We start from the raw sequence: 15,948 nt of genomic DNA, 5'->3' as shown, positions 1-15,948 counted from the left end.
TTGTGGTTTGTCACACTTGAACAAAAGTTATTGTATTTCTTGCTCTTATTGTATTACTTGTATTTTAACACATGAAATGTATTTGCTTACGATTGTAAGTCGCCCTGGATAAGGGCGTCTGCTAAGAAATAAATAATAATAATAATAATAATAATAATAATAATAATAATAATAATAATAATAATAATAATAATAATTTTGGTTGTGTAAAAGGAAAGTACAGTGTATACAGTAGGCTACGCAAGTAAATACTTTTAGCATATTTCAGTTGTCTGTGCACTACATTAATTACTGAGAAGAAAAGATTTCCTTTTGTGTTTAATTAAAGAACTCTGCAATGATCTGTTTACATGCTTCTCTTCATTAATAAATCACCTTAAAATCTAAAAGGAAAACCAAATATTTTTATTGCCATTGTTATTTAACATACTATTAACACATTTTTTGCTTTCTTTTATATTTTAAGGTGCTTTATTTTAAAAGTAACTCAAAGCCCTGAAGCTCTTAAACAGGAAGTTTCACATACATATGAACAACGAGTTGAATCTACACCAGTGGGAGGCATGCGTAAAATAACAGGCACAATCCGAAGTCTTAAATCAGGAAAGAAAATGATAATACATGAAGGGTAAGCATTTGTATACAAACGTAGTTTGAAACAAACATTCATAATTAAACTACCGCAGAAAGGATGAAACGAAGTTACAGGAATGAAAATTACTTTAATACATCACGGCTAGGTCTACAAAGTCACAAAAAAACTACGAAAAGTCAAGATACAAAAGAAAAATTAATGATATATAGAGCTTTATATATGATACTGGCAGCTTAATGTGTTGCATCAAACATATATAGTGTTCAGAGAAAAAGCTTGGCATATATTTCCAATGTCTCCCTTCTAAGTAGAATGACCCTGAAACTGTCATAAATCCTCACAGCATGATGAGTGAGATTCATTTCCAATTCAGGGGCAGGAGTGGAGCTGAATCCCAGGGCTCTCCAGTTCACTCTGAAAGAATGGATCTGTCTCTTCAGTTTGACATGATCCCCTTCTCTGTGTCTCTGGATTCAAGCTAGCTCTCACTCCTGGGGACCCCCTTCATTTACTGCAGGATGAGAGAGAGAGAGAATGAATTAGTCAGCTCTCCACACACTCAAACATGTAGGGTGGAGAGGTGAGGGACTGGGAGGGAGGGAGGCTGGCTTCAGTGTGAATTTGCAGGTGTCGTTTTAGGGTGCTTGACTGTCTGAAGCTCTCCCCACATTCGGTACAGCGATATGGCTTCTCTCCAGTGTGAATTCGTTGGTGTGTTTTTAGGGTTCCTGATTCAGTGAAGCTCTCCCCACATTCAGTACAGTGATACGGCTTCTCTCCAGTGTGAATTCGTTGGTGTGTTTTTAGTTGTCCTGATTCAGTGAAGCTTTTCCCACATTCATTACAGTAATATGGCTTCTCTCCAGTGTGAATTCGTTGGTGTAGTTGTAGGCTTTTTAAGCAACTAAAGTTCTTTCCACATTCAGAACAGTGATATGGCTTCTCTCCAGTATGAATTCGTTGGTGTCTTTTTAGGTTTCCTAACCAACTGAAGCTGTCCCCACATTCAACACAGTGATACGGCTTCTCTCCAGTGTGAGTTCGCTGGTGTGTTTTTAGGTGACCTAATTGACTGAAGCTCTTCCAACATTCAGTACAGTGATACGGCTTCTCTCCAGTGTGAATTCGCTGGTGTGTTTTTAGGCTTCCTAACACAGTGAAACTCTTCCCACATTCAGTACAGTGATACGGCTTCTCTCCAGTGTGAATTCGCTGGTGTGTTTTTAGGCTTCCTAACACAGTGAAACTCTTCCCACATTCAGAACAGTGATACGGCTTCTCTCCAGAGTGAATTCGCTGCTGTGTTTTTAGGTTTCCTAACTGACTGAAACTCTCCCCATATTTAGGACAGTGATGCAGCGCCTCTCCAGTGTGAATTCGCTGGTGTGTTTTTAGGTTTCCTAATCGACTGAAGCTCTTCCAACATTCAGAACAATGATGTGATATCTTTGGCCGGGATATGTTTTCTGAATCCTTACACAACAAATCAGACTGTTCAATGTAGAAAGGCTGCAATTCAGTCTCTTCCTCTTTCATGTGGACAGGCTCCAGTTCAGTCTCTTCTTTCATGTGGACAGGCTCCAGTTCAGTCTCTTCTTTCATGTGGACAGGCTCCAGTTCAGACTCTTCTTTAATGTGGACAGGCTCCAGTTCAGTCTCTTCTTTCATGTGGACAGGCTCCAGTTCAGTCTTTTCTTTCATGTGGACAGGCTCCAGTTCAGTCTCTTCTTTAATGTGGACAGGCTCCAGTTCAGTCTCTTCTTTCATGTGGACAGGCTCCAGTTCAGTCTCTTCCTCTTTAATGTGGACAGGCTCCAGTTCAGTCTCTTCTTTAATGCGGACAGACTCCAGTTCAGTCTCTTCTTTAATGTGGACAGGCTCCAGTTCAGTCTCTTCTTTCATGTGGACAGGCTCCAGTTCAGTCTCTTCCTCTTTAATGTGGACAGGCTCCAGTTCAGTCTCTTCTTTAATGCGGACAGACTCCAGTTCAGTCTCTTCTTTAATGTGGTCAGGCTCCAGTTCAGTCATCTCCTGTTTAATGCAGACAGGTACCAATTCCAGAACCTCCTCCTGTTTAATGTAAACAGACTCCATCTTTCTAACTTTGCTTTCACCAGGATAAGGCAGTCCTGAAAACAGAAAATGAAATGAAGTATTACGATCTGTTCTCTATCGGTGTTTACACTTACAACTCGGACCTGAACTGGCTTAGGTTCGATCAGATTCAAAGATTCTTATCATTTGACCCCCCGTTTAAAACATAAATGCGTGTCTCAGTGATGTCACGCAAAAAAATAAGAGATCAGAGAGTGAAATCCAATCCCTCCCTAATGCAATGATATGCGTTTCCAACTTGCACGGCAGTATGGTGTCCCAGTAAGTCAAAAAAATGAAGTCCTTAAAGGGTTAAGTGCACATGTATAATATGTTAGTCTTTATATAATACCTGTGAAAAGTAAAATATAAAGGCCAGTTTACTTACCTGTTGTTAAAGGAGGACAGCAGGACAGCAGGGTGGCAGCATGAAGAGGAAAAGAGAAAAAGAGTTAGGCAGGAACGCTGAGCACAGGGATCTCTTTGAAACGATGCACATTTTAATAGTAAATAATGTACATACTGGCCGCATCATTACTGCGTTTGTGAGAGCAGTCTGGAAGACACCATGTTGTGGGACATTGATCATTGCCTTGGCTGGTTATTATTATTATTATTATTATTATTATTATTATTAGGCAGACTTTATCCAAAGAGACTTACATGTGTTACAGGGCAGTACACTACTAGAATACAATGAGATAAAAACCCTTTAAAACACCAGAATAATTCTAGAACCCTTCTCAATTTTTTGCAAAAATTACAAGAAATGTACAGGATTTAGCTCGATTTACATGATTTATTCAAAACTCAAAAAGGAGGAAAATCTAAAAATTACAAGTGTTTTAAAATTTTAAACAGGTCTACTCATTCTTTGCAATAACAAACTTTTTTTTTACTCTATAACTTGTCATGAAAATAAAAAATGAAAGACTTTAAGAAACTAGTTACAAAAATGTAACCTTCTATTATACATGGTTTGTTGTTTCATACTTGGAAACAATACTGTGTTTGATTTTAAGCAATTGAATTTAAATATTTACATTGATTAAACCTATAAATTTCTATAACAACTGTGGCTTTAAAACAGCAATATTAATATTATAAAACTGTTTAATTGGATTGTGTAAGTGTTGAATTGTTTAATTGGTGTGAGGATTGTGGAAGTGTTGAATCTGCTGAAAGCCCAGAGCACAGCCATCACTACACAGCAAACCCCAGAGCACAGCTATCACTGCCCAGCACAAACCCCAGAGCACAGCTATCACTGCCCAGCACAAACCAGAGCACAGCTATCACTGCACAGCACAAACCCCAGAGCACAGCTAACACTGCCCAGCACAAACCAGAGCACAGCTATCACTGCGCAGCAAACCCCAGAGCACAGCTATCACTGCACAGCAAACCCCAGAACACAGCTATCACTGCACAGCAAACCCCAGAGCACAGCTATCACTGCACAGCAAACCCCAGAGCACAGCTAACACTGCCCAGCACAAACCAGAGCACAGCTATCACTGCACAGCAAACCCCAGAACACAGCTATCACTGCACAGCAAACCCCAGAGCACAGCTATCACTGCACAGCACAAACCCCAGAGCACAGCTATCACTGCCCAGCAAAACCCCAGAGCACCGCTATCACTGCCCAGCACAAATCAGAGCACAGCTATCACTGCACAGCAAACCCCAGAGCACAGCTATCACTGCCCAGCACAAACCAGAGCACAGCTATCACTGCACAGCACAAACCCCAGAGCACAGCTATCACTGCACAGCAAACCCCAGAGCACAGCTATCACTGCACAGCAAAACCCAGAGCACAGCTATCACTGCCCAGCACAAACCAGAGCACCACTATCACTGCCCAGCACAAACCCCAGAGCACAGCTATCACTGCCCAGCACAAACCAGAGCACAGCTATCACTGCCCAGCAAACCCCAGAGCACAGCTATCACTGCCCAGCACAAACCCCAGAGCACAGCTATCACTGCCCAGCACAAACCCCAGAGCACAGCTATCACTGCACAGCAAACACCAGAGCACTGCTATCACTGGTGAGCACAAACCCCAGAGCACAGCTATCACTGCACAGCAAACCCCAGAGCACTGCTATCACTGCACAGCACAAACCAGAGCACAGCTATCACTGCACAGCAAACCCCAGAGCACAGCTATCACTGCACAGCACAAACCCCAGAGCACAGCTATCACTGCACAGCAAACCCCAGAGAACAGCTATCACTGCCCAGCACAAACCAGAGCACAGCTATCACTGCCCAGCACAAACCAGAGCACAGCTATCACTGCACAGCACAAACCAGAGCACAGCTATCACTGCACAGCAAACCCCAGAGCACAGCTATCACTGCACAGCAAACCCCAGAGCACAGCTATCACTGCCCAGCACAAACCTGAGCACAGCTATCACTGCACAGCAAACCCCAGAGCACAGCTATCACTGCCCAGCACAAACCAGAGCACAGCTATCACTGCCCAGCACAAACCAGAGCACAGCTATCACTGCACAGCACAAACCAGAGCACAGCTATCACTGCACAGCAAACCCAAGAGCACAGCTATCACTGCACAGCAAACCCCAGAGCACAGCTATCACTGCCCAGCACAAACCTGAGCACAGCTATCACTGCACAGCAAACCCCAGAGCACAGCTATCACTGCCCAGCACAAACCCCAGAGCACAGCTATCACTGCCCAGCACAAAACCCAGAGCACAGCTATCACTGCCCAGCACAAACCCCAGAGCACAGCTATCACTGCCCAGCACAAACCCCAGAGCACAGCTATCACTGCACAGCAAACCCCAGAGCACAGCTATCACTGCCCAGCACAAACCTGAGCACAGCTATCACTGCACAGCAAACCCCAGAGCACAGCTATCACTGAACAGCACAAACCCCAGAGCACAGCTATCACTGCCCAGCAAACCCCAGAGCACAGCTATCACTGCCCAGCACAAACCAGAGCACAGCTATCACTGCCCAGCACAAACCAGAGCACAGCTATCACTGCCCAGCACAAACCCCAGAGCACAGCTATCACTGCACAGCACAAACCCCAGAGCACAGCTATCACTGCCCAGCACAAACCCCAGAGCACAGCTATCACTGCCCAGCACAAACCCCAGAGCACAGCTATCACTGCACAGCAAACCCCAGAGCACAGCTATCACTGCCCAGCACAAACCTGAGCACAGCTATCACTGCACAGCAAACCCCAGAGCACAGCTATCACTGAACAGCACAAACCCCAGAGCACAGCTATCACTGCCCAGCAAACCCCAGAGCACAGCTATCACTGCCCAGCACAAACCAGAGCACAGCTATCACTGCCCAGCACAAACCAGAGCACAGCTATCACTGCCCAGCACAAACCCCAGAGCACAGCTATCACTGCACAGCACAAACCCCAGAGCACAGCTATCACTGCCCAGCAAAACCCCAGAGCACCGCTATCACTGCCCAGCACAAACCAGAGCACAGCTATCACTGCACAGCAAACCCCAGAGCACAGCTATCACTGCCCAGCACAAACCAGAGCACAGCTATCACTGCACAGCACAAACCCCAGAGCACAGCTATCACTGCACAGCAAACCCCAGAGCACAGCTATCACTGCACAGCAAACCCCAGAGCACAGCTAACACTGCCCAGCACAAACCAGAGCACAGCTATCACTGCACAGCACAAACCAGAGCACAGCTATCACTGCACAGCACAAACCTGAGCACAGCTATCACTGCACAGCAAACCCCAGAGCACAGCTATCACTGCACAGCAAACCCCAGAACACAGCTATCACTGCACAGCAAACCCCAGAGCACAGCTATCACTGCCCAGCACAAACCAGAGCACAGCTATCACTGCCCAGCACAAACCAGAGCACAGCTATCACTGCACAGCAAACCCCAGAGCACAGCTATCACTGCCCAGCAAAACCCCAGAGCACCGCTATCACTGCCCAGCACAAACCAGAGCACAGCTATCACTGCACAGCAAACCCCAGAGCACAGCTATCACTGCCCAGCACAAACCAGAGCACAGCTATCACTGCACAGCACAAACCCCAGAGCACAGCTATCACTACACAGCACAAACCCCAGAGCACAGCTATCACTGCACAGCAAACCCCAGAGCACAGCTATCACTGCCCAGCACAAACCAGAGCACCACTATCACTGCCCAGCACAAACCCCAGAGCACAGCTATCACTGCCCAGCACAAACCAGAGCACCACTATCACTGCCCAGCACAAACCCCAGAGCACAGCTATCACTGCCCAGCACAAACCAGAGCACAGCTATCACTGCCCAGCAAACCCCAGAGCACAGCTATCACTGCCCAGCACAAACCCCAGAGCACAGCTATCACTGCCCAGCAAACCCCAGAGCACAGCTATCACTGCCCAGCAAACCCTAGAGCACAGCTATCACTGGTGAGCACAAACCCCAGAGCACAGCTATCACTGCCCAGCACAAACCAGAGCACAGCTATCACTGCACAGCAAACCCAAGAGCACAGCTATCACTGCACAGCACAAACCCCAGAGCACAGCTATCACTGCACAGCAAACCCCAGAGCACAGCTATCACTGCCCAGCACAAACCAGAGCACAGCTATCACTGCCCAGCACAAACCAGAGCACAGCTATCACTGCACAGCACAAACCAGAGCACAGCTATCACTGCACAGCAAACCCCAGAGCACAGCTATCACTGCACAGCAAACCCCAGAGAACAGCTATCACTGCCCAGCACAAACCAGAGCACAGCTATCACTGCCCAGCACAAACCAGAGCACAGCTATCACTGCACAGCACAAACCAGAGCACAGCTATCACTGCACAGCAAACCCCAGAGCACAGCTATCACTGCACAGCAAACCCCAGAGCACAGCTATCACTGCCCAGCACAAACCTGAGCACAGCTATCACTGCACAGCAAACCCCAGAGCACAGCTATCACTGCCCAGCACAAACCAGAGCACAGCTATCACTGCCCAGCACAAACCAGAGCACAGCTATCACTGCACAGCACAAACCAGAGCACAGCTATCACTGCACAGCAAACCCAAGAGCACAGCTATCACTGCACAGCAAACCCCAGAGCACAGCTATCACTGCCCAGCACAAACCTGAAAACAGCTATCACTGCACAGCAAACCCCAGAGCACAGCTATCACTGCCCAGCACAAACCCCAGAGCACAGCTATCACTGCCCAGCAAACCCCAGAGCACAGCTATCACTGCCCAGCACAAACCAGAGCACAGCTATCACTGCCCAGCACAAACCAGAGCACAGCTATCACTGCCCAGCACAAACCCCAGAGCACAGCTATCACTGCACAGCACAAACCCCAGAGCACAGCTATCACTGCCCAGCACAAACCCCAGAGCACAGCTATCACTGCCCAGCACAAACCCCAGAGCACAGCTATCACTGCACAGCAAACCCCAGAGCACAGCTATCACTGCCCAGCACAAACCTGAGCACAGCTATCACTGCACAGCAAACCCCAGAGCACAGCTATCACTAAACAGCACAAACCCCAGAGCACAGCTATCACTGCCCAGCAAACCCCAGAGCACAGCTATCACTGCCCAGCACAAACCAGAGCACAGCTATCACTGCCCAGCACAAACCAGAGCACAGCTATCACTGCACAGCACAAACCCCAGAGCACAGCTATCACTGCACAGCAAACCCCAGAGCACAGCTATCACTGCACTGCAAACCCCAGAGCACAGCTATCACTGCCCGGCACAAACCCCAGAGCACAGCTATCACTGCACAGCAAACCCCAGAGCACAGCTATCACTGCACAGCAAAACCCCAGAGGCACAGCTATCACTGCCCAGCACAAACCAGAGCACAGCTATCACTGCACAGCTATCACTACCCAGCACAAACCCCAGAGCACAGCTATCACTGCACAGCAAACCCCAGAGCACAGCTATCACTGCACAGCAAACCCCAGAGCACTGCTATCACTGCACAGCAAAACCCCAGAGCACAGCTATCACTGCACAGCACAAACCCCAGAACACAGCTATCACTGCACAGCACAAACCAGAGCACAGCTATCACTGCCCAGCACAAACCTGAGCACAGCTGTCACTGCCCAGCACAAACCCCAGAGCACAGCTATCACTGCCCAGCACAAACCCCAGAGCACAGCTATCACTGCCCAGCACAAACCCCAGAGCACAGCTATCACTGCACAGCAAACCCCAGAGCACAGCTATCACTGCACAGCAAACCCCAGAGCACTGCTATCACTGCACAGCAAAACCCCAGAGCACAGCTATCACTGCCCAGCACAAACCCCAGAGCACAGCTATCACTGCCCAGCAAACCCCAGAGCACAGCTATCACTGCCCAGCACAAACCCCAGAGCACAGCTATCACTGCACAGCACAAACCCCAGAGCACAGCTATCACTGCCCAGCACAAACCAGAGCACAGCTATCACTGCCCAGCACAAACCAGAGCACAGCTATCACTGCACAGCAAACCCCAGAGCACAGCTATTACTGCACAGCAAACCCCAGAGCACTGCTATCACTGCCCAGCAAAACCCCAGAGCACAGCTATCACTGCACAGCAAACCCCAGAGCACTGCTATCACTGCACAGCACAAACCAGAGCACAGCTATCACTGCCCAGCAAACCCCAGAGCACAGCTATCACTGCCCAGCAAACCCCAGAGCACAGCTATCACTGCCCAGCACAAACCAGAGCACAGCTATCACTGCCCAGCACAAACCCCAGAGCACAGCTATCACTGCCCAGCACAAACCCCAGAGCACAGCTATCACTGCCCAGCACAAACCCCAGAGCACAGCTATCACTGCACAGCAAACCCCAGAGCACAGCTATCACTGCACAGCAAACCCCAGAGCACTGCTATCAATGCCCAGCAAAACCCCAGAGCACAGCTATCACTGCACAGCAAACCCCAGAGCACTGCTATCACTGCACAGCACAAACCCCAGAGCACAGCTATCACTGCACAGCAAACCCCAGAGCACAGCTATCACTGCACAGCACAAACCCCAGAGCACAGCTATCACTGCACAGCAAACCCCAGAGCACAGCTATCACTGCCCAGCACAAACCCCAGATAACAGCTATCACTGCACAGCACAAACCCCAGAGCACAGCTATCACTGCACAGCAAACCCCAGAGCACAGCTATCACTGCACAGCAAACCCCTGAGCACTGCTATCACTGCCCAGCAAAACCCCAGAGCACAGCTATCACTGCACAGCAAACCCCAGAGCACTGCTATCACTGCCCAGCACAAACCTGAGCACAGCTATCACTGCACAGCAAACCCCAGAGCACAGCTATCACTGCACAGCACAAACCCCAGAGCACAGCTATCACTGCCCAGCACAAACCCCAGAGCACCGCTATCACTGCCCAGCAAACCCCAGAGCACAGCTATCACTGCCCAGCACAAACCAGAGCACAGCTATCACTGCCCAGCACAAACCAGAGCACAGCTATCACTGCCCAGCACAAACCAGAGCACAGCTATCACTGCCCAGCACAAACCAGAGCACAGCTATCACTGCACAGCACAAACCACAGAGCACAGCTATCAGTGCACAGCACAAACCAGAGCACAGCTATCACTGCCCAGCACAAACCAGAGCACAGCTATCACTGCCCAGCAAACCCCAGAGCACAGCTATCACTGCAGAGCAAACCCCAGAGCACAGCTATCACTGCACAGCACAATCCCCAGAGCAAAGCTATCACTGCACAGCACAAACCCCAGAGCACAGCTATCACTGCCCAGCACAAAACCCCAGAGCACAGCTATCACTGCCCAGCACAAACCCCAGAGCACAGCTATCACTGCCCAGCACAAACCAGAGCACAGCTATCACTGCCCAGCAAACCCCAGAGCACAGCTATCACTGCCCAGAACAAACCAGAGCACAGCTATCACTGCACAGCAAATCCCAGAGCACAGCTATCACTGCACAGCAAACCCCAGAGCACAGCTACCACTGCCCAGCACAAACCAGAGCACAGCTATCACTGCACAGCAAACCCCAGAGCACAGCAATCACTGCACAGCACAAACCCCAGAGCACAGCTATCACTGCCCAGCACAAACCCCAGAGCACAGCTATCACTGCACAGCAAACCCCAGAGCACAGCTATCACTGCACAGCACAAACCAGAGCACAGCTATCACTGCACAGCACAAACCAGAGCACAGCTATCACTGCACAGCAAACCCAAGAGCACAGCTATCACTGCACAGCAAACCCCAGAGCACAGCTATCACTGCCCAGCACAAACCCCAGAGAACAGCTATCACTGCACAGCAAACCCCAGAGCACTGCTATCACTGCCCAGCAAAACCCCAGAGCACAGCTATCACTGCACAGCAAACCCCAGAGCACTGCTATCACTGCACAGCACAAACCAGAGCACAGCTATCACTGCACAGCAAACCCCAGAGCACAGCTATCACTGCCCAGCACAAACTCCAGAGCACAGCTATCACTGCCCAGCACAAACCTGAGCACAGCTATCACTGCACAGCAAACCCCAGAGCACAGCTATCACTGCACAGCAAACCCCAGAGCACAGCTATCACTGCCCAGCACAAACCCCAGAGCACAGCTATCACTGCCCAGCAAACCCCAGAGCACAGCTATCACTGCCCAGCACAAACCAGAGCACAGCTATCACTGCCCAGCACAAACCAGAGCACAGCTATCACTGCCCAGCACAAACCAGAGCACAGCTATCACTGCCCAGCACAAACCAGAGCACAGCTATCACTGCACAGCACAAACCACAGAGCACAGCTATCAGTGCACAGCACAAACCAGAGCACAGCTATCACTGCCCAGCAAACCCCAGAGCACAGCTATCACTGCAGAGCAAACCCCAGAGCACAGCTATCACTGCACAGCACAAACCCCAGAGCAAAGCTATCACTGCACAGCACAAACCCCAGAGCACAGCTATCACTGCCCAGCACAAAACCCCAGAGCACAGCTATCACTGCCCAGCACAAACCCCAGAGCACAGCTATCACTGCCCAGCACAAACCAGAGCACAGCTATCACTGCCCAGCACAAACCAGAGCACAGCTATCACTGCCCAGCAAACCCCAGAGCACAGCTATCACTGCCCAGAACAAACCAGAGCACAGCTATCACTGCACAGCAAATCCCAGAGCACAGCTATCACTGCCTAGCAAACCAGAGCACAGCTATCACTGCACAGCACAAACCCCAGAGCACAGCTATCACTGCACAGCACAAACCCCAGAGCACAGCTATCACTGCCCAGCACAAACCCCAGAGCACAGCTATCACTGCACAGCACAAACCCCAGAGCACAGCTATCACTGCCCAGCACAAACCCCAGAGCACAGCTATCACTGCACAGCACAAACTAGAGCACAGCTATCACTGCACAGCAAACCCCAGAACACAGCTATCACTGCACAGCAAACCCCAGAGCACAGCTATCACTGCCCAGCACAAACCAGAGCACAGCTATCACTGCACAGCACAAACCCCAGAGCACAGCTATCACTGCCCAGCACAAAACCCAGAGCACAGCTATCACTGCACAGCACAAACCCCAGAGCACAGCTATCACTGCCCAGCACAAACCCCAGAACACAGCTATCACTGCACAGCAAACCCCAGAGCACTGCTATCACTGCCCAGCAAAACCCCAGAGCACAGCTATCACTGCACAGCACAAACCAGAGCACAGCTATCACTGCCCAGCAAACCCCAGAGCACTGCTATCACTGCCCAGCACAAACCCCAGAGCACAGCTATCACTGCACAGCACAAACCAGAGCACAGCTATCACTGCCCAGCACAAACCCCAGAGCACAGCTATCACTGCCCAGCACAAACCCCAGAGGCACAGCTATCACTGCCCAGCACAAACCACAGAGCACAGCTATCACTGCCCAGCACAAACCCCAGAGCACAGCTATCACTGCCCAGCACAAACCCCAGAGCACAGCTATCACTGCCCAGCACAAACCCCAGAGCACAGCTATCACTGCCCAGCACAAACCCCAGAGCACAGCTATCACTGCACAGCACAAACCCCAGAGCACAGCTATCACTGCACAGCAAACCCCAGAGCACAGCTATCACTGCACAGCAAACCCCAGAGCACAGCTATCACTGCACAGCACAAACCAGAGCACAGCTATCACTGCCCAGCACAAACCCCAGAGCACAGCTATCACTGCACAGCACAAACCCCAGAGCACAGCTATCACTGCACAGCAAACCCCAGAGCACAGCTATCACTGCACAGCAAACCCCAGAGCACAGCTATCACTGCCCAGCACAAACCCCAGAGCACAGCTATCACTGCCCAGCACAAACCAGAGCACAGCTATCACTGCCCAGCACAAACCCCAGAGCACCGCTATCACTGCACAGCAAACCCCAGAGCACAGCTATCACTGCCCAGCACAAACCAGAGCACAGCTATCACTGCACAGCACAAACCAGAGCACAGCTATCACTGCCCAGCACAAACCACAGAGCACAGCTATCACTGCACAGCAAACCCCAGAGCACAGCTAACACTGCACAGCAAACCCCAGAGCACAGCTATCACTGCCCAGCACAAACCCCAGAGCACAGCTATCACTGCCCAGCACAAACCCCAGAGCACAGCTATCACTGCCTAGCAAACCCCAGAGGCACAGCTATCACTGCCCAGCACAAACCCCAGAGCACAGCTATCACTGCCCAGCACAAACCAGAGCACAGCTATCACTGCCCAGCACAAACCCCAGAGCACAGCTATCACTGCCCAGCAAACCCCAGAGGCACAGCTATCACTGCCCAGCAAACCCCAGAGGCACAGCTATCACTGCCCAGCACAAACCCCAGAGCACAGCTATCACTGCCCAGCACAAACCACAGAGCACAGCTATCACTGCCCAGCACAAACCAGAGCACAGCTATCACTGCCTAGCACAAACCCCAGAGCACAGCTATCACTGCACAGCACAAACCCCAGAGCACAGCTATCACTGCCCAGCACAAACCACAGAGCACAGCTTTCACTGCACAGCACAAACCCCAGAGCACAGCTATCACTGCCCAGCACAAACCAGAGCACAGCTATCACTGTCCAGCAAACCCCAGAGCACAGCTATCACTGCCCAGCACAAACCAGAGCACAGCTATCACTGCCCAGCACAAACCAGAGCACAGCTATCACTGCCCAGCACAAACCAGAGCACAGCTATCACTGCCCAGCACAAACCAGAGCACAGCTATCACTGTTCATCAAACCACAGAGCACAGCTATCACTGCCCAGCACAAACCCCAGAGCACCACTATCACTGCACAGCACAAACCAGAGCACAGCTATCACTGCACAGCACAAACCCCAGAGCACAGCTATCACTGCACAGCAAACCCCAGAGCACAGCTATCACTGCACAGCAAACCCCAGAGCACAGCTATCACTGCACAGCAAACCCCAGAGCACAGCTATCACTGCACAGCAAACCCCAGAGCACAGCTATCACTGCACAGCACAAACCAGAGCACAGCTATCACTGCACAGCAAACCCTGTAAATTAAAGCCTATACATAAATAATTTACATTTGCATTCTCTGAATATTGAAAAAGAAAATCTTTTTTAAATCGTGTTACACGTAATCAGTCACCATCCAGTGCGTTCTGTTTATTCTGGATGTTTGCTTTTTACTGCATTCAGTAACTCCATCCACAGTAATTCTGAATGCTTTCATTTCAAATGGTGAAGCATTGAACTTGTGTTTTTGTGGTAGGGCAATTTTGTTTGGCATAATTATTTACATACCACAGTTCTCTTGTCCAGTTCCTCAAAATAACTTCAAATGTGCTTTTGCCTCGTTCCTTTGTTTAGAGATGCAATTCTATTTAAAATACAGCAGAAAAAAACACTTTTCTTACCCCATGTGGACTGAACCATGCCCACTACAGCATGAACAGACGTGTTGAGAATAAAACCAGCCCCAGTGTCAATCTTTCTATTGCACCAATTCTAAAAACTACTTGGAGGCAATTGCCAAACCCCTTCCCTTTTATAATTTCCACCCTTACCACAGCAGTTGGATACGCGATGGACTGCTGTATATGATGATAAATTACTAAAATGAATACATAAATAAAGTATGCGTTTGGTGAAATTTGTCACGTGACCGGTTATACATCTAGCATATTATTCAACGTTTAACCACCTTTGTAGAGTTTATACATTTAAACTTCCCATCCCTAGTATATCCACTGCTGCAGCACCAGTGGATGATGGATGTGTCTTGTGTCATCTGGAAAGAGCTGCATGTTCTACCTCTTGCCTGATGATGGCAGTCTGAAGTTACTTGTGTTGTCTGGTTCCTTTGGCTGCTTGTGTGGGGTGGGAATGGAGAGTTAGGGTTAAAAACACTAATGCCACGTTCCCTTGCTTTTGTGGCGATGAGTTTAACCCTAACTGCTGCATTAACATAGTTTACTGCAATGAATTTCTTTGCTTTTTGAGAAGACAGTTTTTATATTTATTATAAACTAGAGCTCTTGTGTGGAGGTGTTCCATACATGACTGCTGCATTTCACCACATTGTATTAGACATGTTAATGCAAAGAGTGCAGACTCAGGAACTCTAGCAAAATAGTACAACAAGGTTGATTGTATATACATTGTTTTTTTAATCTATGACACATAATTTTAAGATAAGAAATGCTGGACAGTTATCATTTTTATTACTATAACTCAGGAAATGTTTCATATATTTTCACCAAACCCTCGAAAGGCCCATCCTCAGCACAGACCGCGTGTACCTCACTCAGTTTGGTGCATAAATTCAATTTGGTGAGCAAAAAAACATGTTCGGTAAAAGGAGGAAAAGGGAATCTTTACGAAAAAACAGGTATCCAGACCTTGTTAACCGTACGCGGAGGCGTAAGAGGAACATTCACCATTGTGGGCAATTCCAACAAACCCCGCCAAAGTTATTAAAGTGCAGTTAGAGGTTTAACAGAAAGCTATTGCGCCACTATAATATGATTATTAATGTTCACTTCAGATTTATCAATATCACATTGTAAAAAAAACACCTTACAGCTGGCAAGCGACAGAGCATAGTGAAAAAGAATCCATGTTTCAGTGTTTCGCATCTTATGAATCAGACACTTGAAATAAGATGCATGTCTACGTATTGTCATT

The 15,948-nt window shown here is 49.0% G+C and overlaps 1 protein-coding gene across 4 annotated transcripts in view; it reads right to left on the bottom strand.

The window, feature by feature from the left end:
* Nucleotides 1–205: 205 nt before the first annotated feature.
* The window catches only part of LOC131720938 (gastrula zinc finger protein XlCGF57.1-like), a 19,254-nt gene continuing 3,511 nt past the window's right edge, over nt 206–15,948 (bottom strand). For 2 of the 4 annotated variants that reach the window (XM_059013476.1, XM_059013475.1), the window contains exon 2: nt 206–2,724. In XM_059013476.1, the coding sequence (XP_058869459.1) occupies nt 1,139–2,689 (1,551 nt within the window). In that variant the 5' untranslated portion in view covers nt 2,690–2,724 and the 3' untranslated portion in view covers nt 206–1,138. Of the gene's footprint in view, nt 2,725–3,077; nt 3,237–14,565; nt 14,966–15,948 lie in introns of those variants that run through there. The other 2 variants (XM_059013478.1, XM_059013477.1) reach the window with 2 other exon arrangements.

Source organism: Acipenser ruthenus, chromosome 45 (genome assembly GCF_902713425.1).
Source record: "Acipenser ruthenus chromosome 45, fAciRut3.2 maternal haplotype, whole genome shotgun sequence".
NCBI classification, from domain to species: Eukaryota; Metazoa; Chordata; class Actinopteri; order Acipenseriformes; family Acipenseridae; genus Acipenser; species Acipenser ruthenus.
Note: the sequence above shows the minus strand (reverse complement) of the source record. Positions and strands in the feature narration are given on the sequence as shown.